Here is a 27,234-nt window from a genome sequence, read left to right as displayed (position 1 = left end):
ATTTCACTATTTATTTATTTATTTTAGTTTTTTCTATATCACTATATCACTTTCTCCTTTCTCTGATATATCTGAAAAATGTTTTGTCACCTCGCTTTACCTCTTTGGCAATCCTTTCTTCCACCTACATTTTTGCTTTCTTGATTTCTTTCTTCGTCTCCTTCAGTTTCACCAGATATTCTTCCCTGTGTTCCTCTTTTTTTGAATCCTTCATATTTCTTGAACGCTGATCTTTTTGCCTTTATTTTATCATCCACCTCCTTTGAGAACCAGATTGGTTTCTTATTTCTCTTACTTTTGTTTACTTTTCTAAAATATAGATTTGTTGCCTTTGTAATTGCTCCTTTTAGTTTAGCCCAGTGTTCCTCCATCTCTCTCATTTTCTCCCAGTCTTTTATCTCCAGATACATCCCCATTTATCTCCAGGTACATCCCCTTTTATCTCCAGGTACATCCCCATTTTGACATTCGTATTTTTGAAATTCAAAACTCAGGTCTTCGTGTAACCTGCTATATCAAACCATAACGTTTGATGATCACTGGTACTGAGGTAGGCACCCACCCGGCCATTAGACATTATCCCCGTTAGTGTGCACTAGATCAAGTATAAATCCCTCCCTCGTAGGTTCCATTATCATTTGTTTGAACAGAGCCCCTTGAGGGCATCCACTATCTCTTTACTTCTGGTAGATTCTGCAGAAGGGATTTTCCAGTCTACACCCAGTAGATTAAAATCTTCAACAATCTACATTTCTCCCTTCTTTCCCACTGTTTGGATGTCTTTGTCCAGCTTTTTGTCTAGTTCTCCCATTTGAGTCAGAAGCCTGTATACCACTCCAGTAAAAATGGATGCACCATCATCTTTTTTTTTTTTAGGATGGCCCATAATGCTTCTTCTCTACCCCACATTCCATGCAGTTCCGTTGCTTGGATATTGTTTTTCACATAAAGAGTTACTCCTCCCCTTTTCTGTCCGCTCTGTCCTTCCTTAACAAATTATAGCCCGGTATGGCCATATCCCAATCACGAGAATCCGTGAACCATGTTCCTGTAACATGGTTCACGGATATTCATTACTGATATCTTGAAAAAAAACACCTGCTGGTTTATGTCACCTGTGGATCAATTATGTTCAGCATTAATGCCTTATGAAGAATTCCTAAGTTTCACTAGTAAAATATACCAGTTCTGTAGGAGCCAGTGTGTGCTGTGATTTTGGTAGAACTCTTGAATGGATCACAAATTGAAAAAAAAATCTTTGAAAATGACTTCATGTTTAAAAAATTTGATGCTTTATTTGCTATTTTAAAAATTCCTTCATTGTAACACAGAATTCCCTTCACTGGATTATTCTGGGAAAAATTGGGACTTTAGCTTCATTATATTAGGAAATTCACATTCCTTGTACAGTACTGAAAAGATCAGAGCAAGAAATGCATGTTGGCCACATTTTTATCTTAGAGAAAATGCAGTCATGCTTTAAGTGCAGTTTTTGTTGCTATGAAGTGGAAAGTTTTTTTGGCTTATGAACAGTAAAGCCTTAGAAACTGTTAATAAATATGACCACTAGTACTTGGTGGCTAAAGAAGCCATTGTGTTCTCTGCTGTGCCTCTCTTCCCCTCTCTTCCAATTTACAGTAGGTTGCATTTCTACATATCTAATGCTAAACCATGAAGTGTGAATGGTGGATAAGAAAACGATTAGATACAGTTTCTATAAATATATATACACTGTGCCTCAACTGTATGCAAATTGTGCCTAAAGGAGGGAAATGAAGAAAAGAAGTAACTTATGTTGGGGGGGGGGTAACCTACACAGATTCACAGAATGGCAATTAGTACATGTAACAGTAGGCATGAGGGTCACTTGCACAGAGCAGCAGTTACTACCTGTAATAGAAGATCTGGAGGTAACCTGCACAGAATGCTAGTTACTACCCTTAAAAGAAGGCATGGAGTAACTTGCACAGAGCGGCAGTTACTACCTGTAACAAAAGGCATGGGGGTAACCTGCATGGAGTGGCAGTTACTACCCGTAAGAGAAGGTACGGGGGTAATCAGCTTGGAGCGGCATTTGCCCTTAAACTTGCTGGGCAGACTGGATGGACCACCTGAGTCTTTTTCTGCCAACATTTACTATGTTACTAAATCAATCTCATGCATATTCATTAGGGATATCCTAAAAGCCCAACCTGTTTGCAGCCCTCGAAGACCAGAGTTTTGAGACCCCTGTTATAAAGCATATGGGGACAGACTTAAAAATCTAAATATGTATATCCTAGAGAAAGGGAGGATAGGGGAGATATGATAGAGACATTTAAATACCTCTAATGTATTAATGCACGGGAGGCAGGTCTCTTAAAATGGAAACGAGATTCTGAAATGAGGGGTCATAGGATGAAAGTGAGAGTAGACTCAGGAGTAATTTAAGGAAATATTTCTTCACGGAAAGGATGATGGATGTATGGAACAGCTTCTCTCTGGAGATGGTGGAGACCAGGACAGTACCAGAATTCAAGAAAGCATGGGACAAGCAGAGTGGACCTCTGAGGCAGAGGGTCTATAAAGCTGAATGGGAGATGTGGATAGGCAGACTGGATGAACAGTATGGTCTGCATCTGTTGTCATGATCTCTGTTTCTATTTATGGTTATGTTTTTATTATAAAGCAGGGCCGCAGCAAACAGCAAAAAGAACATTCTTCTGGATAATTCTCATGGAAGAGGTGCTAAATGGTGGTGGATGTATTAATTTATTAAAGCAAAGTTACAATGTCTTGTAAAACAAACTTGTAATGAAAAATATCAAATTTTAAATGTATTTTAAAGAGTGGCACCTAATGGACAGGATGCCATGGTATCAAAATGACTACTGCCCTGTAATAAAGGAAGAGAAAATCTGCATTCCATCAGCTTCTCCTTTGTGCTAAAATTTCACCCCATCCATTGTTTGGAAATATGATGGCTCATGCAGCCCTCACTGTGGTATCATGTAACTATAGCTATGGATATTCTGTTTAAATAAGTGCATAAGGACTCTGAAGCAAAGAGTGACTCAGCCCTGCCATCTTAAACACGGCAGAATCCTGATGAGGTGGTACTCTGACCACAAGAAATGGAAATAATTTAATATTATAAATATAGAGTAATTCTATCTGATTATCTCATAGACATAATGTTAACTGTGGCACTCTAGTGAAAGAAGTAATGAAATGAGAGGATCTGGAAGCTGTTGATTCTCTGTACACTGGGCTTGGGTCTCTGGACTCTCAGCATGTTTAAATGAAATTCTTTCAAATGGCTGCTAAGAGCTGTGGAAATCTCCCTATTGCAGCTGCTCTGCTAGCAATTTCTCTTGATCTTTCCAGTCTTGGGAGCAGCTACATTGGAGTTTTAATTCTTGGACTCTAGGCATGGATTTATAAAAAATAAAAACTGAGTAGATAGGAGCTGGATGTACTTACTTGCTTAAGGTTGCTTACTTGCTGCAGTAAGGTTATATTTTAGGACACTCTCTATTTACTAAAGCAGGGCTTCTCAAAGTTTTAGCTAATGTGATCCCATTTTAGAACTTGAAAATTCACATGACCCCAAAGGATAATGAAAACAAAATTATCAGGGGTGCGGTCCCCCTCCAACAATCACTTCACTCTGAGCCTCCACCCTCTCCAGATTTCTCTCAACATCTGTCCTCTCCAGAGACCTCCTCCCAACCTCTGCCCCTCATCTGAGAACCTCTTACATCCCCCAGCTCTTCTCACTTTCTCAGCTCATCCTATCACCCCATTCAACCTTTTCATATCATCCCAGCTGATGCGTTCTCACCTCCCAGCCATTTTTTTATAACCCTAACTGATCCTCAGTCATCCCTTCCCTCTCACTTCTATAGACCCCAATTGATCCTCTGTCATCCCCTCCCTCTCCCCTTTTCACCTATCTCCTCTCGTTCACCGTCCAGCCTCCCTCATCCCCTCCAACCCTTCTCTCATATCCCTCCCAATTGATCCCCTCTCACCCCTAGCTCCTCTCTTCACAGCCAATCCCTCTCCAGCAGATCCAACCTTCAAACCCCTCCTGCATCTGATACCTCCTTTCAAACAGCCCCCAGTCAGGATCAGTGGCAACACTGTCTTTTTGACCCTGGGCCAAAAGTGGATAACAACTGGTAAGAGGAGAGGGCAGGCTGCTGACAGGGGCAATATTTTTCTCTTGTGTAGCTTCAGACCTTGCAGTGATCCTGATCTCTCCTCATGCAAAGCTTCCTGTTACCACAGAAACTCATGCAAGGACATGGTCACCACAGGGCCTATGAATATGTGCTGGCTACAAGGCCCCATGCTGACTTATACTACTAATGCTGGTGGCTGAAAGGTTCTGTCCTTTGAGGCACTTGTGATCCCAGCTAAAGGTTTTGTGGCCCTTATGCTATTTTATTGCTAGCATACTATTTTGTTTTTTAAACATTTGATTGATTGAATGAATTGATATGTGTGCCTGAGCTTGAGACCAACATAGAGATGGCAACTGACCCAGAATCCTTTGCTATCTTAGCCTTTCTGGCTAGGTGAACTTTAAATGCCCTACTGAGCCTGACCTGGAGGAATTCCACGGACACCTGGACAGCAATTGAAGCTGGCGATAATTTGTGATGCCTAATTATAGGGTCACAAGAACAGAAGGCAACAGTTAGAACCTCAGGCTAGAATGTCATTAGGGACATCGGTAACAGGGGCATCTCTAAACACAGCCTAAGATGTTTTAACAGAACAAAGGATTATCTAAATAGTGATGGTAAATGGGCCCCAACTTGGAGAACTGGTCAGGGTAATGTAGGGATACTCTATCATGCGGTTGACATGACAACCTATGTAAATGATACTCCAGGCGGTCATGCAACTTAAGAATTTCTGACCTAGTACTGTATTTTATTTTACCTATAAAAGAAGGATCAGTTCATATACACGACGAGATGCTGGTGGTCAGTTTGTCAGAGAAGTGGCATCCAGCATCTCCCAAGAATACTTATATTGCTCAATAAAAAATTATACTTTCTACAAAATCTAAGTGTTCTTGTATCCATGGAGAAGCATCATAAGCATGTTTGGCGCATAACATAATTCAGAAAAATATTACATACAAATGTAATAAAACTGTATAATTATTTATGCATATTTCTTTAGAAGGTGCCATCTAGTATTCAAGATATTGCAAATTTTTTTGTTGAATCAAATGCTGTATTGTGCAAGACAGGTTATTTCTACGATCTCTCTTACCTACTAGAATAAGAGTAGAAGAATCCTGGATCTTAAGAAGCTCAACTAAGATAGTAAGGCCTCTCGCAGATAAAGCAACTTGGTCCGTATCCAAGATGGCTCTACATAGCACAACTACCTAAAACATGAGAAGATTAGGATTTGAAGGTTAGACAACACATGTACTTTTTGACCTTGTCTTCTGCAGTATATTTATCATTTTTAACATGTATAAAAGGCATGGGATTTTAGTACTAGTCTTAAACTGATAGCAATGGTACTGTGCATTTGGTGATCTTTCTGGAGTCAGCATTCTATATTTTCATTGTAATGAAACAAAACCTGAAGGGTCTGAAGTTCACATCAGAGTTTCTGAGGAATAGAAGCGTCTGGTGTTTGCTGAACTCTGACAAATTGTATTTATTGAACTTTTTCTGAAGCATACTATGTCAGGCCATGGTCCAATTAAGCCTAGCATTGTCTCAAAACAGTGGCCAATACAGGTCACAACTCAATCTGATCTTTTATATCCTCCATTGTCATAGATACTTGTTTTACTTGCTTAGAATCATCATCATTAAAGAATGTTTCAGGTGTGGGTATATTCCCTACATCCTTCTTCATAAAGACCAAAGCAAAGAAGTCATTCAATTTTCTATTATTATTTCTTTGCCCTACCTGAGCACCTCTTTTTTTCCCTCAAACATCTAGTGGCCCAAATGACTCCCTCACAGGCATTTTGCTTCAAATGTACTTGAAAATTTTTTTATTAGTTTTTGCCTCATTGGCAAGCTTTTTCTTAAAGTCTCTTTTGGGCTGTCTGTCTACTGTTTTACATCTAACTTGCCAGTGCTTATGCTCTTGCTTGTTTTCATCATTGGGTCTGCTTTCCAATTTTTGAACGATGCTCTTCCTTTTGCTTTAACTACCTCCTTACCTCACCATTAAATCATGCTAGCAGTCATTTGGGGGTTTTTTTTCGACCTTTTTTAATGCATAGAATATCTGGGCTTCCAAAATGGTATTTTCAAACAATGCCCATGCCTAATTCAAACTTTTAAATCTAGCAATCGCTCCTTTGGGGTTTTTTTCCTAACTGATTTCCCCTTTCTATCATAGTCTCCCTTTATAAAGTCATATGCAACTCTAACAGTTTTACTTAATGTTTTGCCTCCAGTGATTGTCAAATTTGATTGCATTGCTATTGCTTAGCGGCCCCACCACAGTAACACCTCACACCATGTTGCGCATGCCACTGAGGACTAAATCTAAAGTAGACCTCTTTTGTTGGTTCTAGGACCAGATGTCCCACGAAGAAGTCATTTATGGCATCTAGAAACTCTCTAGCATGTCCTGATTGTCATGAGCTGAGGGGTTGTCCTTGGGCTGCTGTGAAGTTGACACTAACTGAGCAGTGCAAGCATAACTCAGGCCCTAGCAGGTGGCAGCTGAGATAAGAAGAGGCAAGAGCAAAGACCAGGAATGGTCCGAGGCCAGGGCAGGTGGCTAGCAAAGAAGTCAAGGTCAAGATTGAGGCAGGCAGTGAACAAGCAGGGGCCAAGAAACAAGCAAAGGTCAGGTAGCAATCAAGCAATGTTAAAGTCTGTTCCAAGTCAGCACCAAGAAGACAGTCCAAAGAGGCTGACAGGAAGTGGGAATAGGAAGGGTAGGAGGGCAAGGCTGGGACAAGGCAGGAACTGGAGGTGAAGGCAGAAGCTGGGGCCAAGGGCTGGAACATGGCAACACACACTAACAGGCTAATACAGTAAGGTGCGCTCGGCCAAGTACACCATTTACCCTGCAATTGGCCGCACGTTTTCAACACGCGTCTATTATCCCTTATAAGTAAGGGGTTTAGTGCATCAAAAACGCATGGCCAACCCCCCCCCCCAAAAAAAAACCAAACCTAACAGTGCTCATCACATGCTATTATCCCTAACACCTCCTTATTAGCGGGCTACCTCGTTTAAATCTCAACAAGGAGCGTCCGCTCTCCTGCATTTTTTACTGTATCGGCCCAAAAGACAAGCTGTGATGTCATCAGCCAGCACCCCAGGAAATCCCAGTAGCAGGGCCTATAAGAGGTAGTCCTGGTGGCAGGAAGTTCTAGTCAGGAAATAAAATGCTGTATAGTGCAGGACTCTATGCCAGGCATGCTGGGATATAAGGATATTACACCAATGAGACACTGACTCAGTCAATAATGGGGCAACTGAAATCTCCATTATTGTGTTGCCAAATTTATTTGCTTTTTAAATTTCAGCTAGCAATTCACAGTCTTGTTTCTTTAGTTTGGCTAGGTGGCCAGCAGATATATCCACTGCTATACTGTTATCCATCACTTATAAAATTTCTAACCATAAGGATTCTCCGCTGCATTTAGTTGTTATGTTTAGCTGATTGAAGGACCAACCTGCGACCAACTACACCCCAGGAACTTCCACTTCCAAATGAGTCTCTGATGTGGCTGGGCTGTACCAGAACTTAAAGGCTCCACAGTGGAAAAATGCCTGAGGTGCCAGAAGATGACATCAGGGCAGGCTAAGGGATTTAAGCCCCAGCTGCACTCCTAGTCAGTGACTTAGCACCAGGTCCCCTTGCCTTGTGCAGTGTGTTGTTAATGTTCCTGCTCTTCAGCTTGCCTTGCCTTGTCTCTCCAGTCTACTCTGCCTTTTTTCGACTTGTCCAGCCTGTCCTGCCTTGTCTTGTCTCATCCAACCTGCCCTGCCTTATCTCGTACAGCCTGCCCTGCCTTGTCTCGTTTCATCCAGTCTGTCTTGCCTCATCAGTCCTCTTTCCTTTCTCCTGTCTTCTTCTCAGACTGATTTCTGGATTGACCCTTGCCTGGACCTTGACTACTCTTGTTTGCTACCTGCCCCTTACTCTTATTTTATTTATTTATTTATTTATTTATTTATTTATTGGGTTTTTTTTATACCGATGTTCGTTAAAACATCACATCTTGCCTGGACCTTGACCACTGTTGTATGCCACCTGCCACTGACCCTTGCCTGGACCTGGAGCTTGTTGCTTGCTGCCTGTCCTGACCTAGCCTGGCCCTGTGCCCTCTGTCTCTCTTTACTTTGTGAGACTATCGCCTAAGTCCTGTCGACCAAGGAACCCAAGGACTCAACCTATGGGGAAAGAGATTGGTAAAGGTGAGCTCCAGACCCAGTCCTATCTCAGGGTATGCTCACCAGCTGTCGGTGTGGGCCTACAAACTACACCACATCACTAAGGGTCCACCTTCCCTATATTAGTTTCCTTCAGGATTTTTATCATTCCTGACTCTGCCATCTCTTAATATAGTGTCACCTTTTCCGAATCTGATCTGCCCTATCATGATATAATTTATATCCTGGTATTACAGTGTCCCATTAATAATCCTCCTTCTACCATATCTCTGAAATGCCTATACGGGTACATTTTAAAAGGAACGAGCGTATTGTAGCGCAAGAAAAAAAATACGCCTCATCTTATAAATTATGCATGTAGCATTCAAAATACTTAAGTCTAACAAGAGGAGTTGATTTGTACACTGCAGTGCTAGCTGCATTGTACAAATCTACTCCTTTTCATCACTTATAAGGGCTATAATTATTTACTGATGTCAGTTTTACTATGAATACCTCTGAATGTGTCTGTAACACCCCCCCTAAATCCAACCCACCTCCCGAAAACCCACCCCGATTAAGTGCCCCTCCAGAGGGGTACCTATATAGAGGGTGACTCTCTCTCTCTCTCTCTCTCTCAGCAGTAGCAAAGTTACTCAGGCAACGTACATGCGTTGCCATTGCCTGTGCAAAATTTGTGGTTACGTGCGTCAGTTTTGGACCCGCCACCGGAATGCCCATGACCTGCGCTTTTCAGCCTCCTTATTCTGAATGTGCATACTTCCCGGCTTCTTAAAATTCGCATTGCTAGCGCACGCAGCCCACATACACACGTATGTGGCTGTTTTGCGTGAGCAACGCTTTTAAAATCTATCTCATAATGTCTATATCTTTGTATCATGCCATACATGCTAATACATCAATCTTACTGTTCAGACTTCTTGTATTCACATACAGACATTTTAAAGTATGTTTTTTATTTGCATTTTCATTTATTTTTATATTTATAACCTGCTTGTTAGAAAATGCTACAGGAAATTTAAAGTCATTCACATCTGGGTTCTCTTTGTCAATGTCCATCTGGGCAACTTCAGCCTTAAACATAACCTCTTACTAACTTCCCTGTTTTGCAGATATCTTTTGAAGATACATTCCTCCGAATCATCTGCTTCTGAGCAAATGTCAGCTTTACCCAAGGGTTAATTTAAAAGTCTCCTTTAAAAGCTGCTCTATCTCCTTTTAGTTATAGTAAGATTTTATATCATATTCCATCTTCAGTATTTATCACATAAAAATCAGTCTAGATAAATATAGATAATACATTACATGCAGCAACTTTTAAACAATTTTGAATTAGTCTTTAATGGAGTTTCAGGTAGTTTTAGAATACCAGAAAGTCTAAGCTGGTCCATGTTTTATCTCAGTGCACACAGACTGTAAAGAACTTTCCCTTACAAAACCAAGATTACTATTCTGTAGTCCAGAGGCACTAAGTATTTATTCATTACTGCACAATGGGAGAAATAAATCTCTTTACTATGGGGCTGATGAAATAAAATGCACGCAAACTAGAGCACAGGTTAACCTGCGGTTGGACACACTACACTAACCCCTGATGCAATAAGGGGCTTAATGAGTCCAAAATGCACATCCAAACAAACTCTTTGCTAATAGCTTCATTTACATGTATGAGCACTATTAGTTATTACCCCCCCCCCCCAATGCAAAAAATCACTGTATGCCCGATGCACACTTTTTAACACAGCAAATTTAACACTAGCCCTGGAGCTAGCGTAAAGTCTTGCCACGCATCAAGGGCTCAACTAAAGAACAAAAAATACTGCTTTTCTTGGGTTCTGCCTTCTTAGTATTACAGCAATACTAAGATCTCCTTGCGATGACTAAAAATTATTAAAAAATGAAAGGCTTGAAAAAATTTTTTTTTAGGGGGGCACAATATACACGTTTCAGGCCGTGTATATTGTGTGCTTATATTGTGCCACTAAATTATCTGTGGTGGGATAAAATGTGCACAACCTCATCTCCTGGGCACCCGATGCATTTGGGTCCTAGGGACGTATAATTTATCCTTAGTGTGTCCTTTTAGTGCAGCAGTTCATTAGAATATTGCTTTGCACGCCCAGGAGAGGTGGATGTGCACGCATTGAAAAAACAGTTGCTCAGTTTGATCGCACGTTTTTATGCACGTGAAATTTCATCGGCCCCTAGGTCTTTTACACACCATCTATACAACTGGATGGAAGTTTAATATCAGGTCTGATTTGGCCTATCCCAAATGATCTGAAGCATGGACCCAGTGCACTTGTTGGAAACAAAATGGAAAATGTTAACACAATTTCAGATTTCATTTTATTTCAAAACAAAAGAAAAACAACAAATTGTGTTCATTTTATTCATCTTTTGTTTCAAATAAAACAAAAAAAAGACCATCACTATCAGCAAACAACGCCCCCCAACCCAGACAGTCTTGGGCACTCCCCCGATCCTCCTCAGCCTTCACACCAACTCATGTACCCTCTTCTTGAAAATGTCTTCACTGGCAGAAGCAATACCTAGTTGCTCTTGCCCTGCAGCAGATCAACGCCATTCTAAATTTCTGATGTAGCAAAATGGCGGTAGTGCTGGTAAAATTCTGGACAGCAAAAATTTAGAATGGTGCCGGCCTCTGTCTGCGGCACCGTTTTCAATAGCAGCAGCTGTGGGGCCTAGGAGGGGATGAAGGGCATGTGATTAAGGGCTGGAGGCTAGGGTTTGGCTGTGGACCCAACATTATTGTTTTGTTTCTTTGTTTTTTGTTTTTTTTAAATTTTAAATAAATAACAAACAAAAAAATGTAAACACAAACATGTCTGTGCATACTCCTGGAGACCAAGCCTTTGCTGAAAACTAAATATGAGCGAGTACTTTTTCAGTACCTGAAATGCAGCTCTTGCCTTCTCGGCTTCAACTTCTGAATTCAGAAAAGGTTCAAACATGGCTATCTGAATACCACCAGTCTCCAGGATCAGGAACTGTTGCAGGGTGTTATTGTAACCAAAGAGAGCTAAAGCATATCCTGCTCGTAAACAAACGTCCTGAAAAATTAGAGGACATATTTATACTTTGAAATCTTTTTCATTTTACTTTTTCCATTTTCCTAGAGTCTCTAACTGTCTTGACCAGTCATTCATCGGATGAGTGGCATGGCTCACTCTATTAGCTGCTTGAATAAGACTCGCAATGAGATGCTATAGAAAACCAAACCCAGTTTGGGTGAATCTTTGACAAGACTGTTCTTTTAAAAACATGCCATTAGAGCGTCAGCTCGGGTGAAGCTCTGCTAGGATTATTATCTTGTGAAGATCATTGCAACAGCCTTGGTTCCTCCTAAGGAAGCCCATAACAGAGTGAAACAAAAGCTTTTGTAGAAGTTATTGGTTCACCGATCACCTTTAGAACTGTTGGAACATATTCTTGAACGTTGGGATTGGAGATTGATTGTTCATTGATCACCTTTGAAACTGTTGGCACCTATTTTTGAACTTTGGAAGTGATCTCCCTGATATGCAGTGACGTTAAAAACAGATTAATCTAGGACATGGGTTTGTGGCAAAATGAGTCTGAGAAACAGCTGTGCCTAGTATATTGTATAATATAGCACATGTTTAGGCTGTAAAGTATTTTTAGTATATTTAAAAAAAAAAAACAAACCCAAAAAACAACAAGAGTTATAGGGACATGTAGTGATATTGTTTTTATGATGGTATGTGTGTGTGAGTAGGTGTTGTGTTAGGTGTTTCATATAAAACAATAATAAAATTAGAGTATTTTCGGCATAGAAGAGAGGGCAACAGAGAGGTTTTATGAAATTTAATGCTGTCAATAACATTTGTTTTGTAATCATTGGAACAATAGTTCAATGTTAATTGTATATTCATTGAGGGAGGCATTATTTTGTTTTTTTGAGTGTATATACATTAGACACCTCCCATTTAAAAGTTTTTTGTGCCAGTTTTTCTATTGTATGTGTATATATATATATATATATATATATATATATATATATGCATGTACAATTGTTTGTTTTCTCCCAATTTTTTTGGTGGGGGCAGCCTGTAGCTAGGGATTCCCCATGTGTGGACTGCCATCCTGCTTGTCCTCAGAGAAAGCCGAGTTGTTTACCTGTAACAGGTATTCTCAGAGGACAGCAGAATGTGGGTCCTCACAAAACCCACCCACCTCAACTTGGCATTGGCTTCTTCTTTTTCAGAATGATGAAATATAAAACTGAATGCATCCCGCATGGACATGTGGTATAATAGCATGTGTGGGCATGCCCAGTGAGGCATAGTCAAAGTTCTAGTAACTTGGATATAGGTTTTGTGGGCCAGACTCCAGCAGATGATGTTATCACATGTCTGAGGATTAATATCCTGCTTTCTTTGCTGAACACCTGTTACAGGTAAGCAATTCTGCTTTTCTCTTTCTAACTCTTCTCTTTTTGCCTTCCCTAATGGGGGAAGTACAATGGCACAGAGCAAGCCTTAGTCAAAATGAATAATAGCAGACCAACTCCTGCTAATAAAGGGCTGTAGGGAAGGGGAGAAGGTCGGAGAAGGTGGGGGTTGGTTGATTAGCTTTTTAAATTTTTTTTTAAAGTTGGCAACCCTTCCTATCATTTTGTGGCTTATATTCAAAGCTCTTACAGTGAACCAAGGCTCTGAATCTACAAATTTGTGCTTTTAATAACTGAAATAATACTTAGTTCAGTGATTTTTTTGCTTTTATTTTAAGTACAGCATTACCTTATCAGATGCTTGAAGGAGTTCAATAACACCGGTGTAATTGAAGCCTACGATAGTATGTAAGTCAGTCTGTAGATTATTGTTCATCAAGACAACGCAAGCTAAAGTACAAGCTGCTTCAACCTGAAAAAGATATACCTAAAATATTAAAAAGTAATCAGGAGGCCCACTCTAACAGCTTGGAGTTTGAATATGCATCTGCTCACATTCTGTACTTATGTGAGTTCAGATTCTTAATATGAGGGACTTTGCGCTGAAAATCCCAGATGCTGTGCGAATCCTGTGACCAGCTGCTCATTCTTCAGCTGAAATTTCTGAGAAATATCAGTTTTTACTTAGTAAATATAAAAATATAACAGATAAAGTGAAGAAAGCTTTATTCCCACAAAGATAACTGCAGCACGGAATAATCCTCATCAGTTATTCCACATAAGTCAAAAATATAACTGCTCCCGTGATTGAAGCTGACTTATTTATTTATTTATTTATTTGTTTGTTTATTTATTTAGGATTTTTATATACCGACATTCTCACTTAGAAATATTGCGCTTGACCCAGGGCAATATGATGATTTTACACAGATTTTTTAGAGCAAAATAGCTAAAGTGTCTAGGAGATTTCTTGCTTGTAGTGCTCCTTCTTCTATGGTCTCCAGCACAGTCATGCCTTTGTAGGAATCATTTCCCCCTGTCTCTAGGGAAGAAAGAATTTAAGTAATTACTAGGTTGAGCTCTTTTACTTGTCCTTTGAATCAGTGCCCACCTACGTTGATTAAAATCTTACACGAAGATCTCAGCGGCATGTCATAGAGGTCATTCATTTATCTTTAGCTAAGGGGCATCTGACTCCTAGCTGGAAGGGAGCTTCTATTCAATCTTTGCTTAAAAAAAGCCCTTTGGACCCCTCCGTTTATAATAACTACAGGCCTATTTCCACCCTGCGTTTTCTGTCAAAGATTATTGAGAGCATTGTACTGACTCATTTGAACAATTTTCTTGAGCAACATGATGTCTTGGACCAGCTCCAATTCGATTTCCAGAGGTTTTTAGTACAGAAACTCTGTTGTTATCTAGACTTGACACAATCAGAGATGGGTTTGACAGCTACAGTATGTAATGGTGCTGCTTGACATTTCTGCAGCTTTTGATGCCCTTAACCATTCCATCTTGTTTTCTTGTTTGAGTGAGACTGGGATATCTGGCACAGTGTTTCCTATCATGCATGTCTGATTGAACACAGTAGGTGAACAGTGCAATGTTTTCTTCTAAATGGCACAATATAACTGGTATTCCACAGGTATCTGCATGTTCTACAGTATTCTTCAATATCTATATGACTCCTTTGTGTAGACGTTTGGTGAGTTTAGGTGTTAATTACAAACTATATGCTGATGATATTCAGATTTTATATCTAAACTGTCCTCTTGGTTCGCCACAAATTAGTTAAATATTTGCTTATTGTCCGTTAAATCTTGGTTGACCCATAATTGATTAACCCTTAATCTGAACAAGACAGAAATCATTACTTTAAGTAGATTTCCCTCCAGAGGCAATCTTTCTTGTTTCATATTTGAAGGACTCAAATTTCCATTGTTGTCACAAGTCTGGAACTTGTGCATCATGTTGGACTCTGATTTGTCAATGTAGTCCCACTTAAAGGCAATAGTTAAGGTTTCCTTTTTTAAATTGTGCAGGTTGAAGCCATTGCTTGCCGAATAATTTTCGTTCTGCTCTGCAGGCACTTGTTCTTACTGGGTGGACTATTGCAACTTCCTGCTCATTAGTACCCCTTTCTCTTGTTCTGAGGCCTTTGCAAATAAAACTCAGCCATTAGAATTTTAAATGATACCACCAAGTTCGACCATATAATCCAGGTCCTTCAGTCATTACATTGGTTACCTGTTGAGTAGCGTATTAAGTATAAAACATCTCTGTGTTGATACATAAACTGCTTAATAATAATTCAAACCCTTGATAAATGCCATATTACGAATTTGTTCCTTCTCGTGCCTTGTGATCTGCCAACTGGATCTGTTGGAAGTACTGTCATTTCGAGTGGTTCATTGGACAGAAGTATGTGATCGAGCATTTTCTGTCACAGGCCCTATGCTTTGGAATATGCTCCCTGAATACCTCCGACTACGACATTACACATGCTCACTAAAATTTAAGAAAGCTTTAAAAGCCTTTTTTTATAAGCAGGCCTTTTGCGAGGATTCTGTTGTGTACAGTTGGATGCAGCACAGAATTGTAGAAAGCAGGTTTGGCAGCAAATTCTTTTCCTGTTTTTAGCAATAGCTCACTATTAATAAGCATCTGCTTTGGAAGCGGCACCATTATTGTGAATAATGATGGTGGGTAATCTCGACTGATTTATTCTCTAAGCTTAGTGGCAGTTTCATCATGACTTTGACATCTTTTCTGTGACAAGGATGTAGTAGAGTGTATATTGTTTTTAGTATCTTTTTAATATTGCGATTTTTATAGATTGTGCATCTTTTTGTGTGATTTGCCTGGCACTTTGGATATGAACGGAATATACATTTTTTAAACAAATAAGGGCCTGAAATTCAAAGCGCATTCAACCCTATTTAGCCAGATAAGCAAGTCTTATGCGGCTAAGTAGTGGCCGCTGAATATGCGCCTATGTTAAATGGCTGCCATTTAGCAGTTTAAGTCCCTTTATACGGCTAAAAGTTAGATGCACAAAAATTAGGCGTGTACTGGGTAGATCAACGGCAGAGTGAGTTAGCTATATAACTTATATGGCTGACTATCAATATTCAGACAAGGTCATTCATCAAAATGCATTACGGCGTTAATGCACGCGATAATGCATTAACGTCATAACACATGTGATAATAATAGTAGTGCATGGCACGAATGCAAATTTTGGGAAGGGGCAGGATTAGGTAGGAGTTTGGGTGGGAGTTATGAAAATGAGGGGCAATATCGCATGGTTTTAACACCAGAAATAACTACACGTTTTTTCCTGGCATTAAGCTGTACGATATGACCAAAATGGCCGTAATGCAATTCACAATAAATTTTTTTAATTCCATTTCAGCCATTTCTGAGCTTGGGAGTGGAGTGGAGTGAGAGAGAGAGCCAGCCTCTAGGAAGGCCTTCACATTATGCACCTATTTATATGCCTATAAGCTAATAGCTTGAGGTGTTGGGTTTTTGGGTTTAGGGGCTAGGTTTTCATTCATAGTGAGATGTACAAACAGCACAGTATACCTCGGTGAAGATTTGACATCATTTGGAGTGAGAAAAGTCTCACAAAAATGAAATTTTGTACTATGTTATCTCACCCTAGCTTGATGGTACTGTGTTATAGAGTCCATCAAGCTAAGGCGAGAGAACATAGTAGAAATGTAATCTTTGTGAGACTTTCCTCACTCCAAATGACATCAAATCTTCACCGAGGTGTACTGTGCTGTTGGTACTTCTCACTCTGCAGGAAAAATTGGTCCCTAAACCCTAAGCTACCATCACCTCACCTCGAGCTATTATCTGCCCCTCCTATAGAGATATGAATTTACTTGACTATTACAATGGCCTTAAAGATAGTTTCTCTCTCTCTGTTAATGCATGGCACAGTAACTTAAAATTACCCTAAACACACCCCTTTTCCTTATTGCGGGCATTAGGGCTGTGATATCACAGCATTTTGATGAATCTAGGGGAAAGTTAGCCACAAAACTTAAAAACACAGAAACATGGAAATGACAGCAGAAAAAGACCAAATGGTCTATCCAGTCTGCCCAGCAAGCTTATGGTAGTATAAGGAACTATTCGTGTAATTTTAGATGTGCCATAGAGCAGGTCTAAACTTAGCCGGATAGACTTATCTGGCTAAGTGCATGTATATATGTATATAATCAATGGCTTCGCCGTGCCACTGAATGTACATCGTAACTTAGCCAGATAAGTTCTAACCTACTCAGTTACTTACACGGCCAGCTTTGAATTTCTACCTCTAAATACAGTGCATGCTACTTTGACCTAAGATAAATATATCTAAATCACAGTTGAAGCTAATGCTTGGAATCTTGAGACTCAAAACATATGCTGTTTTCCTTATTTTGCTTGTATGGAAAAAATGCTCGGTATATCTGGCCCTTGGTTACAAAATGTAAGAAAAAAGAAATTCGTAACAATTACACAGTTTTATTTTTTAAATTTATGCCTAGAAAAAAATGGAAAACATAGTGACCACATTATTGCAGAAAATAAGAACAGTGATTATAATAATGTATTAAGATTCTTGAGAAGATGTTGATTTCCATAATTGGAGTACTGCTGCATTGGCTACAAAAGCACAACATGATTTCCCCCTTCCTCTGTATCAGCACCTTGTGAGAGCTGTACAGGAATTAGAAGAGGGAAGGACTGCTCCTATTTGTTTAGGCCAAATCCTACTATGTAACAGAAATGATTTGGTTACTGACTCAGCTTGCACCTCTTTTCCTTAAGTCTGCATTCTTTCTTCACCTTTCCTGTTCTTTGCAGAGACAGCAGAGAATTCCTATCCAGTTTCATTCGAAACATTTATGGTATAATCCAAACCAAGTATTTGGATTGTATAGAGTGTCGTATGAGTTAAAAGTTCAATTTGGTGCACTTGAGGAGTAGGATTTATTTTCAGCTTATAAATCACCTTACATGGCTGGTACACAACATGAATAATTAGTATGAACTTGGTTGTACAGAAGGTCTGCGCATATGTATAATACCAAAAATATATTCTTACTGTATACCTTTATCTGAAGCGAGTTATGAGTTCGGAGTAGATGCGTGAGAGCTAGTAAACCATTTTCTTCTGCTATTTTTTCTTGACTGTTACGATTGCTTGTATGGGCCACACCTGTAAGAATCTACAGTCAATATTCATTTCATGTAGGCTTCATGTTCAAAAATATTTAATTGAGGATAACATGAAAAATTTCCCAGAGAATAGTCTTTATATTAACTTCAGAAACAAATACATATCAGGGTACGACTACATTTCTTCATGATGCAAGGTAAGTATTCTTATGAATGGAATTTTGGAACCTTGGTTGATTGCTGTTCCCTGTATGTACCCAGATCAGTCCAGACTCCTGGGTTTTGCCTCCCTTCTAGCTGATGGAGACAGAGAAAGTTTTGCTGACATTGTCACTTAACTTTGTGTGCCACTGCAGTCAGTCAGTTATTCTCTGTCTCCAGCAGATGGAAGGTGGTGTAAATTCTCCAGACTGAAAAAAAAAATCTAAAAAGATTCCAAAGGTTTTTAGGGTTAGGATTACTACTTAGCCCTCCATGAAGATTGGTAGGTTCTGTTGGGGTCATCCTTTCAGGTAGAGGAGCAGACGAGCAGGAAGGGGTGGACAGCCTGCAGCTTTAAGTATAAAGTTTAAAAAAAAAAGAAAGTATTAAGCCTCTGTTTTTGCTGTTTGTGCCGGTCGGGTATTCAGTCGCGGGGCATCCTGCGGGGCTGTTGGGACATACTTGAGGTCGGCTTCCAGTGGCGAGGTCGGCTCGGAGTGGCATTTTGTAAAAAAAAACAACAAAAAAAAAATCACCAGAAAAAGCCAGGGAGATTGTTTGTTGATATGCCTTGGAGCGGACAGTGCACAGCATGTGGGGACACACACGCACACCTCTCCCTTGCCAGCACTTGCTCCCACTGCATCTCCCGGGGGGGGGGGGGGGGGAGGCAGTGCGGGGAGCACTCAGGGAGGCAATGGTCCTCCGCGGGCAGCACCAGGGGAGCTGAGCAGCCCGACAGTGCATTCTTGATTTTGGCGGGAATGGAGGCCATTTTGTCTTCTTTTGCTGCCGCGACTGACAGGGCCTGTCCCGGCCGCTGTTGATGGCAGATGGAAGACCATCAGAGCCCCGGGGGCCCCGCAATCCTCTGTTGTGGGAGGAGGAGGAAGACCTCCTGGAGTAGGATCCAGAAGAAGAAGGGGATTTTTCCCCAGATTTTGTTTTGCTAATGTACAAAGCATTTCTGGCAAAAAGGGTGGCTGGACATCGCTATCTCAAATTGTTGGACCTGCAGGAGCCAGTTATGGCCAAGAGGCCATATACTTCTCGATCTGATGAGGTTACCAGAGTCCAGAGAGGGCTGGCGCACCAGTTACCCCAGAGATCGCTGATAATGCCTCAGAGGGCTCGGAAGTTGATGAGCCCCGGAGGTAGATCCATCTGGGGAAGATCTTCATTTGGATGGCATGGACCCTGATGGCACAAGGGATCAAGCACCTTCGGTGGAGGGAGATGATCCGAAGGTAGTCCGTCTTTTTCACCGGGAGGAATTGTGGACCTTAATACCAGCTGTTTTAAATGAGCTTCAGACCAGAAGGGTGTGGAGCTGGTTATGCGGGGCTTGAGGAGGCCATCCCAAACTTTTTCTTTTCGCAAGTCAGTGAAGGAGTTAGTGCTTCGGAGTGGGAGACTTCAGATACAGGCTTGAAGATTGGCAGAGCCATGGGGAAGCTGTATCCATTGACACTGGATCTTTTGTGGATGCCAAAGGTTGATGCTTCAGTCCGTGCAGTGACTAAGAAAACAATTCCAGTGGCAGGATCAGCAGCGCTTAAGGATATGCAGAATAAGAAGTTGGAGGTACACCTCAAGAAGATTTTTGAGGTGTCAGCGTTGGGCATTTGCGCTGCGGTATGTAGCAGTTTTATGTTTTGGGCCAGTCTGTGCTGGGTTCAGCAATTGCAGTCCAACAAGTCAATGTCTCCAGAGGATGCAAAGCAGGATGAGAGGCTAGAAGTCTTTGTGGCCTTCGGGGCGGATGCCTTGTATGATCTTATACGCACTTCCTCTCGCTCTATAAATGTCTGCAGTCTCCGCCAGAAGACTTCTGTGGTTAAGGAACTGGTCTGTGGATGTTTCATCTAAGTCTCAGCTGGGATTGCTTCCGTTTAAGGGGAAGCTGCTTTTTGGTGAAGATTTTCAACAACTTGTGAAACTTCTCAGAGACTAAAGGGCACAAGCTGGCAGAGGACAAGCCAAAGGCCAGCAGAGGTTTCTCTTCGGCACAGCCTCGCTTTCAATCCAACCAGTGTCCCCGGCAGTCTCGTCCTTTGGGAAAAGGTCAGAGAAAAGGTGCTGGGAGGCAGCAGTCATGGAGTTAGTCCTTTCGAAGCTGCAGACCAGTCAGAAATGGTTCTGGTCAGGAAGCCTCCGGTTCCAAGTCTTTACAATGAAACAAGGCTGGCCCACTCTTCTGTTCTGAGAATTGGAGGTCAGTTAACATCCTTTCTCGAGGAGCACGCCAAGATCACGTCGGATCAGTGGGTACTAAGTGTGATAGAAGACGGTTACACTTCAGAATTTGCTCAGCCACTAAAAGAGTTATTCACAAGGTCCCCTTGCTCTTATGAGCAGAAAAGGTGGGTATTTCAAGACGCTGTCAATCTTTTCTGTCAGTTGGGGGCCATCGTACCAGTACCAGTCAAAGAACAGGGAAAAGGAAGGAATTCTATTTATTATGTAGTCCTGAAGGACGGCACTTTTCAGCCAATCCTGCATTTTTGGATGGAAACATTGAGGTCGGTGATTGCTGCAATGCGCAAAGGGGAGTTTTTGGCTCCTCTAGATTTGACCGAGGCCTATCTCCACATCCCGATTCAGCTGGACCATCAAAGGTTTCTCAGGTTCATGATTCTTGGGGATCATTTTCAGTTTTGTGCTCTGCCTTTTGGGTTGACAATGGTGCCGACATCCTTTACCAAGGTGATGGTTGTGGTGGCAGCAGCTCTTTGACAGCAGGGTGTCCTGGTTCACTTGTATTTGGACAACTGGTTGATTCGCGCAAAGTCAGAGGAACTCTGTCATCAGGCAGTGTTGGTAGTGTTGCAGGACTTACAGTCCCTGGGCTGGGCTGTGAATTTGCACAAGAGCCAGTTAATACCATCTCAGATTCTGGAATTTCTGGGAGTGCGCTTCAACACTGGCCTCGGGAGAGTTTTTTATTGAGAAGTGGATTGTCAAGATCCAGGGTCAGACTGGCAGTTTGCTAAGCAGTGCGATTCCCAGGGTCTGGGATTATCTGCAGGTTCTTGGGTCTATGGCTTCCACCTTGGAATTGGTCCCTTGGGCATTTGCACTTATGTGGCCACTTCTGTTGGCCTTGCTCTCCAGGTGGAATCCAGTCTGTGAGCAATTTAATCTGCTGCTGCCTCTTAAGGAAAGCACCAGGTCAAGTCTGGATTGGTGGTTGTGTCGGGACAATCTGAGCCATGGGATGGCCTTGGAGGTTCCAAATTGGATAGTGGTCACAACTGATGCTAGCCTATCCAGTTGGGGCGCTGTGTGTCAGGCTCAAGTGGTGCAGGGGCACTGGTCTCTGGAGGAGGCGTCATGGTCCATCAACCATCTAGAGACTAGAGTGGTGCATCTAGCATTGCAGGCCTTCTTGCCTCTGGTTCAGGGCAGGGCAGGCCAGTGAGAGTTTTGTCAGAAAATGCGACGGCGGTGGCTTAATTCAACCGACAGGGTGGTACCAAGAGTCAGTCAATAGCGCAGGAGACCCAAGAGTTAGTGCCCTGGGCACACAGCCACCTGGAGATGCTGGCAGTTTTCCACATAGCGGGGTGGATTTCCTCAGTCGCCAATAGTTGGATCCCAGGGAGTGGGAGTTGTCAGAGGAAGCCATGCTCCTGATTTGTTGCAGGTGGGGAGTGCCGTGCATGGAACTCATGGCAACTTGCAAGAATGCCAAAGCTCCAAGGTTCTTCAGTCGAAGAAGAGAATGGGGCAAAAGGAGTTGATGCCTTGATGCTCCTGTGGTCACAGGGAATTCTCCTGTATGTGTTTCCTCTGTGGCCACTGGTGGGCAAAGTCTTGCGAAGGATAGAGCTTCATCCGGGGCATGTAATTCTGGTGGCTCCAGAATGGCCTCATCGGCCGTGGTTCGCAGATTTAGTCAAACTTGCAGTGGGCGACTTGCTATGTCTGGCTCTTTTTCCCAACCTGCTGCGTAAAAATCCTATATTTTTGGATCAGGCCGGTCGCTTCTCTCTTGTGACTTGGCTTTTGAGAGGAAGTGCCTGAGAGAAAAGGGATATCCGGAGGATGTTGTTACTACTTTGTTGCAAGCAAGGAAAAGATCCACTTCTATGACATACGTGCAGGCTTTTAACTCCTTAAGTGTTCAGATGGCCGCCTTAGGCTGCCTTAGGGGCAAGAGGCACAGGATGCCTCTGTCTGCGTATCCGGACATGGTCGTTTTTTGCGGGGGGTCAAGCATTTGCATCCCCCAGTGCGAAAAATATGTCCTCCATAGCGCCTAAACTTAGTTCTTAAAGCTTTGTGTGGGGCGCCATTTGAACTATAATGCAGGGAGAATTTAAAGGATCTTACTTTAAAAGTCGTTTTTCGAAGGGAAAACTGAGGGAGGTAAAAATTACATCCTCCCCAGCGACCTCTTCTCAGCTTAAAATTGAAAAGTATTTTAATCTAGCCCCAGATATAACTCCCGATGAAGGAGGCACTGTGATCCCTTCTATTGAGCAGAAGGAGGGATCACCTGCCTCATTAATATCTTTGAGTCCGGGAGCGCCGGTTACGCCTTCACCTCCCCTAGCCGGGTTATCTGTGCTGGAATCATCTGATTCCAATGCTTCTTTAGTAGGGGACAAGGCTACACAAAGTGGAGGAGGTGTAGAACCTTGTAAATTAGATGAAGGAGAAGGTAACGGCACACACAAGAGAGTGATAAGTGCCGGAATCCTAGGGTCAGAGCCTACTTTACCTCATAAATTAGAAAGACCAGCTAAAATAACACTTGATAGCGTCTGGATTACTCTATGCCTGTATGCCTGAATGATGGACTTATCCTCTGCCTACACGATAGACCCTGATACTCCTAATCACATTATGCCTTAATCTATCTTACCAATGGTATTATATTTATAATTTCTGCCTGCTCTAACCTATCTTTCCAGCTGATTAAGCATCCAAGTTCTTACTCCGTTGAATGTAACTTTGCCTCTTCCACTTCTTTTGTTGACTTACGTTATTTGTCGCTACAGTTTTTACCCTGTTTGATGTAAACCGATCCGATATGGTTTTTAACCATGAAGGTCGGTATAGAAAAGTGTTAAATAAAAATAAATAAAATAATGACTTTGGAAAAATCTATTACCACTCTTACAAATGTGGTCACAGGTGTTAATAAAAGAATGTTAAACATAGAGCAACAGAATGATCTACAGAAGACACAAATAAAGGACTTAGATCAGAGGATTTCAAAAATAGAGAAAATACAGACTGGGTTAATACAAGGAGAATTGAAAAATCATATTAAAATGGAGAGAATTGAAAATTTATTTATTTATTTAGGTTTTTTATATACCGGCATTCATGATACAATCACATCATGCTGGTTTACAGTATAACAGGGGTGCAAAAAACTTCTAACTGTATCTAAGGTGCGGAGAAAAGCAGTTACAAATAACAAGGGTGATTGAATTGGGCGAAGAGAGAAATAGCAGGAAAGGATAACGTCAGTAAGATAATTACAAATTTCAGTGACTAGACAATATGTTGACAATGTGTTGACAATATGACAATATGTTGACAATGTTGATAATTACAGATTTCAGCAACTAGACAATATGTTGACAATGTGACAATATGTTGACTAAGTAAGGGGTTTATTACAAATTCCTGAAACTAGTGAGATTGAGGGAAATATGTTGACAGTGTGAGAGATTAACTAGGGTCCGGGAATGCTTGCTTAAACAACCAAGTCTTAAGTCTTTTCCTGAAGGTTCGGAGGCAAGGTTCTCTTGATTTGAGATACCTGAACCTGAGGGTAATTAATTTCCCACAGGTGGTAGGAATCTCTGTTCAAGAACAATTTAAACAATACCTTGGAACAGTATTAAAAATACCGAAAGAATCTCTCCCGCCGTTTGCAAAAATATATTTCTTACCTGAAAGAGGAGGGGAAGATAAAGAACAAGTGGAACAGCAAGACCAACAACATGGAATATTGAATGTTACAGAACTATTGGAGTCATCAAATGAAGAAATTGTTTATAAGAGAGGAATAGTTCTTGTTAGATTTATTTTTCCATCAGATAGAGATATGGTGCTTAAATTGTTTCTGAGAAATAGATCTGTGAAATATTATAATCAACAAGTATGGATCTTTCCAGATGTAACAAAATTAACACTGAGAGGAGAGGATCACCTTGCTGGTGGCTGAAAGGAATCAGTAAGTTTTTGCTTGGGACATTGACACTGACTTTTTTAAAAGTATTGGGGCAAAGTTAACTATTTGGGAATATTATTTAGTGTGTTTGTGTGTTTGTGCCTTTAATAGTCAGTCAGTGAATAAAACAAGTTAGACTGTTTGCATTTTTAAATAGTCAGTCAATAAGGTAGCAGTAGGTAGGCAGTGAATACACAAGTTAGACTGTTTGTATTTTTAGTCAGTCAATAAGGTAGCAGTAGGTTGGCAGTGAATAAATAAACAAGTTAGACTGTTTGTATTTAGTCAGTCAATAAGGTAGCAGTAGGTAGTGTGTTTATTTTTTAAAAGTCTGCCTAACTATTAAAGTGTCCTCCAGACTTTTAAAGAGCTAAGTGTTTTATTTAATAAATAACTGAGTGCATTGTATTGAAAAACAAAAAAAAACACAAAAAAAAAAAAAAACCCCACAAAAAAGTAGCCAGAAGCTAGAAATAAGCTAGGAGCAGTATATACCAAAGTAAAAAAGTTGAATAGTTCAGCTCAGTTACTCACCTTGGAAAGGTGTTGAGGTAGTGTGATTAGGTTTGAATAGGGAACAACATTTGTTAATCAAGGGAGCTGTGAGTCACTCAGGCTGACTAACTAAATTTAGACTGTATGTAATTCCCAACCCACCCACCCCAAGCTCATCCCTTAATTTATAGGCAGGTGCCACTTGCACAAAAAAAAACCAAAAAAAAAAAACCCCATCAACAAAAACTTTATTGAGAATTCGATCAGACCCCAGTAGGCCACTACCAGACATATAGTGAATTCACTAATACATTTAAAGGAACTTAGACACATTCCTACTCCCATAGCAACCTAAAACTTAACTAGGAACTGATCAAAATTGAGATGAAGGCAGCAGTCCAGCAGCAAGAGGGGGGCTTCCCAGTCTTTTGCATCGAGTGTCACATGTATGATTTTTTACCCACCGGTGAGAAGTTGTACATGTGCATGCGATGCAAAGAGCTCCTGGCTCTCAGAGAACGAGTCCGATCTCTGGAGGCTAGAGTGGCAGACCTGGAGGAGCTGAGGGAGACAGAGAGGTATATAGATGAGACCTTCAGGGACATAGTAGTCCAGTCCCAACTTCAGACTGGCAGCCCTGGTGCTGCCTTGGAGGAAGAAGGCCTCATAATGGGAGAGCACCAACCAGATGTAGCAGGAAAGGATCCTGTAGCAAGGACCTGCTCTCTAGGTGATGCATTGTCCTTTCGCACTGAGGATATCTCCCCAAGGCCTACTGCCCAGGAGGGAAGGGTTAGGTCGGCCGTCATAGTTGGTGATTCGATTATTAGGAATGTAGATAGCTGGGTGGCGGGTGGGCGTGAGGATCGCCTGGTAACATGCCTACCTGGTGCGAAGGTGGCGGACCTCACGCGTCACCTAGATAGGATTTTAGACAGTGCTGGGGAGGAGCCGGCTGTCGTGGTACACGTGGGCACCAACGACATAGGAAAATGTGGGAGGGAGGTTCTGGAAGCCAAATTTAGGCTCTTAGGTAGAAAGATTAAATCCAGAACCTCCAGGGTAGCATTCTCTGAAATGCTCCCTGTTCCACGCGCAGGTCACCAGAGGCAGGCAGAGCTCCGGAGTCTCAATGCGTGGATGAGACGATGGTGCAAGGAAGAGGGATTCAGTTTTGTTAGGAACTGGGGAACCTTTTGGGGAAGGGGGAGTCTCTTCCGAAGGGATGGGCTCCACCTTAACCAGGGTGGAACCAGACTGCTGGCGCTAACCTTTAAAAAGGAGATAGAGCAGCTTTTAAAATAGAACAAAGGGGAAAGCCGACAGTCGCTCAGCAGCGCATGGTTCGGAGAGATGTATCTTTAAAGGATACTAATGATGCATTAGAATTAGGGCATCCCGACAGTGAGGTTCCAATAATTAGAAAAGTAGTCCAAGTGCCTGTAACTAAAAACTCACCTGAGCTAAAAAATTCTAACTTATCCCTATCAATTAAAAAGCAGAATAAAAATACAATCAAAAAACAAACTTTGAAATGTTTGTATGCTAATGCCAGAAGTCTAAGAAGTAAGATGGGAGAATTAGAATGTATAGCAGTAAATGATGACATAGACTTAATTGGCATCTCAGAGACATGGTGGAAAGAGGATAACCAATGGGACAGTGCTATACCGGGGTACAAATTATATCGCAATGACAGAGAGGAGCAGTCGGGAGGAGGTGTGGCGCTTTATGTCCGGGATGGCATAGAGTCCAACAGGATAAACATCCTGCATGAGACTAAATACAAAATTGAATCTTTATGGGTAGAAATCCCTTGTGTATCAGGGAAGACTACAGTGATAGGGGTATACTACCGTCCACCTGGTCAAGATGGTGAGATGGACAGTGAAATGCTAAGTGAAATTAGGGAAGCTAACCAAATTGGTAGTGCAGTAATAATGGGAGACTTCAATTACCCCAATATAGACTGGGTAAATGTATCATCGGGTCACGCTAGAGAGATAACGTTCCTGGATGGAATAAATGATAGCTTTATGGAGCAATTGGTTCAGGAAACGACGAGAGAGGGAGCAATTTTAGATCTAATTCTCAGTGGAGCACAGGACTTGGTGAGAGAGGTAACGGTGGTGGGGCCACTTGGCAATAGTGATCATAATATGATCAAATTTGATTTAATGACTGGAAAAGGAACAGTGTGCAAATCCAAGGCTCTCGTGCTAAACTTTCAAAAGGGAAACTTTGATAAAATGAGAAAAATTGTTAGAAAAAAACTGAAAGGAGCAGCTACAAAAGTAAAAAATGTCCAAGAGGCGTGGTCATTGTTAAAAAATACCATTCTAGAAGCA

General features: G+C 41.4%; 1 protein-coding gene across 1 annotated transcript in view; it reads right to left on the bottom strand.

Annotated features, from left to right (window-relative positions):
- ANKAR (ankyrin and armadillo repeat containing) overlaps positions 1-27,234 on the bottom strand; it is a 381,604-nt gene that overhangs the window by 32,875 nt on the left and 321,495 nt on the right. Inside the window, 4 exon segments of the mRNA XM_029605998.1 lie at positions 5,272-5,389; positions 11,300-11,458; positions 13,169-13,291; positions 17,931-18,037. Coding sequence (XP_029461858.1) covers positions 5,272-5,389; positions 11,300-11,458; positions 13,169-13,291; positions 17,931-18,037 — 507 coding nt within the window.

This window comes from Rhinatrema bivittatum, chromosome 6 (assembly GCF_901001135.1).
Source record: "Rhinatrema bivittatum chromosome 6, aRhiBiv1.1, whole genome shotgun sequence".
Lineage (NCBI taxonomy): Eukaryota > Metazoa > Chordata > Amphibia > Gymnophiona > Rhinatrematidae > Rhinatrema > Rhinatrema bivittatum.
Note: the sequence above shows the minus strand (reverse complement) of the source record. Positions and strands in the feature narration are given on the sequence as shown.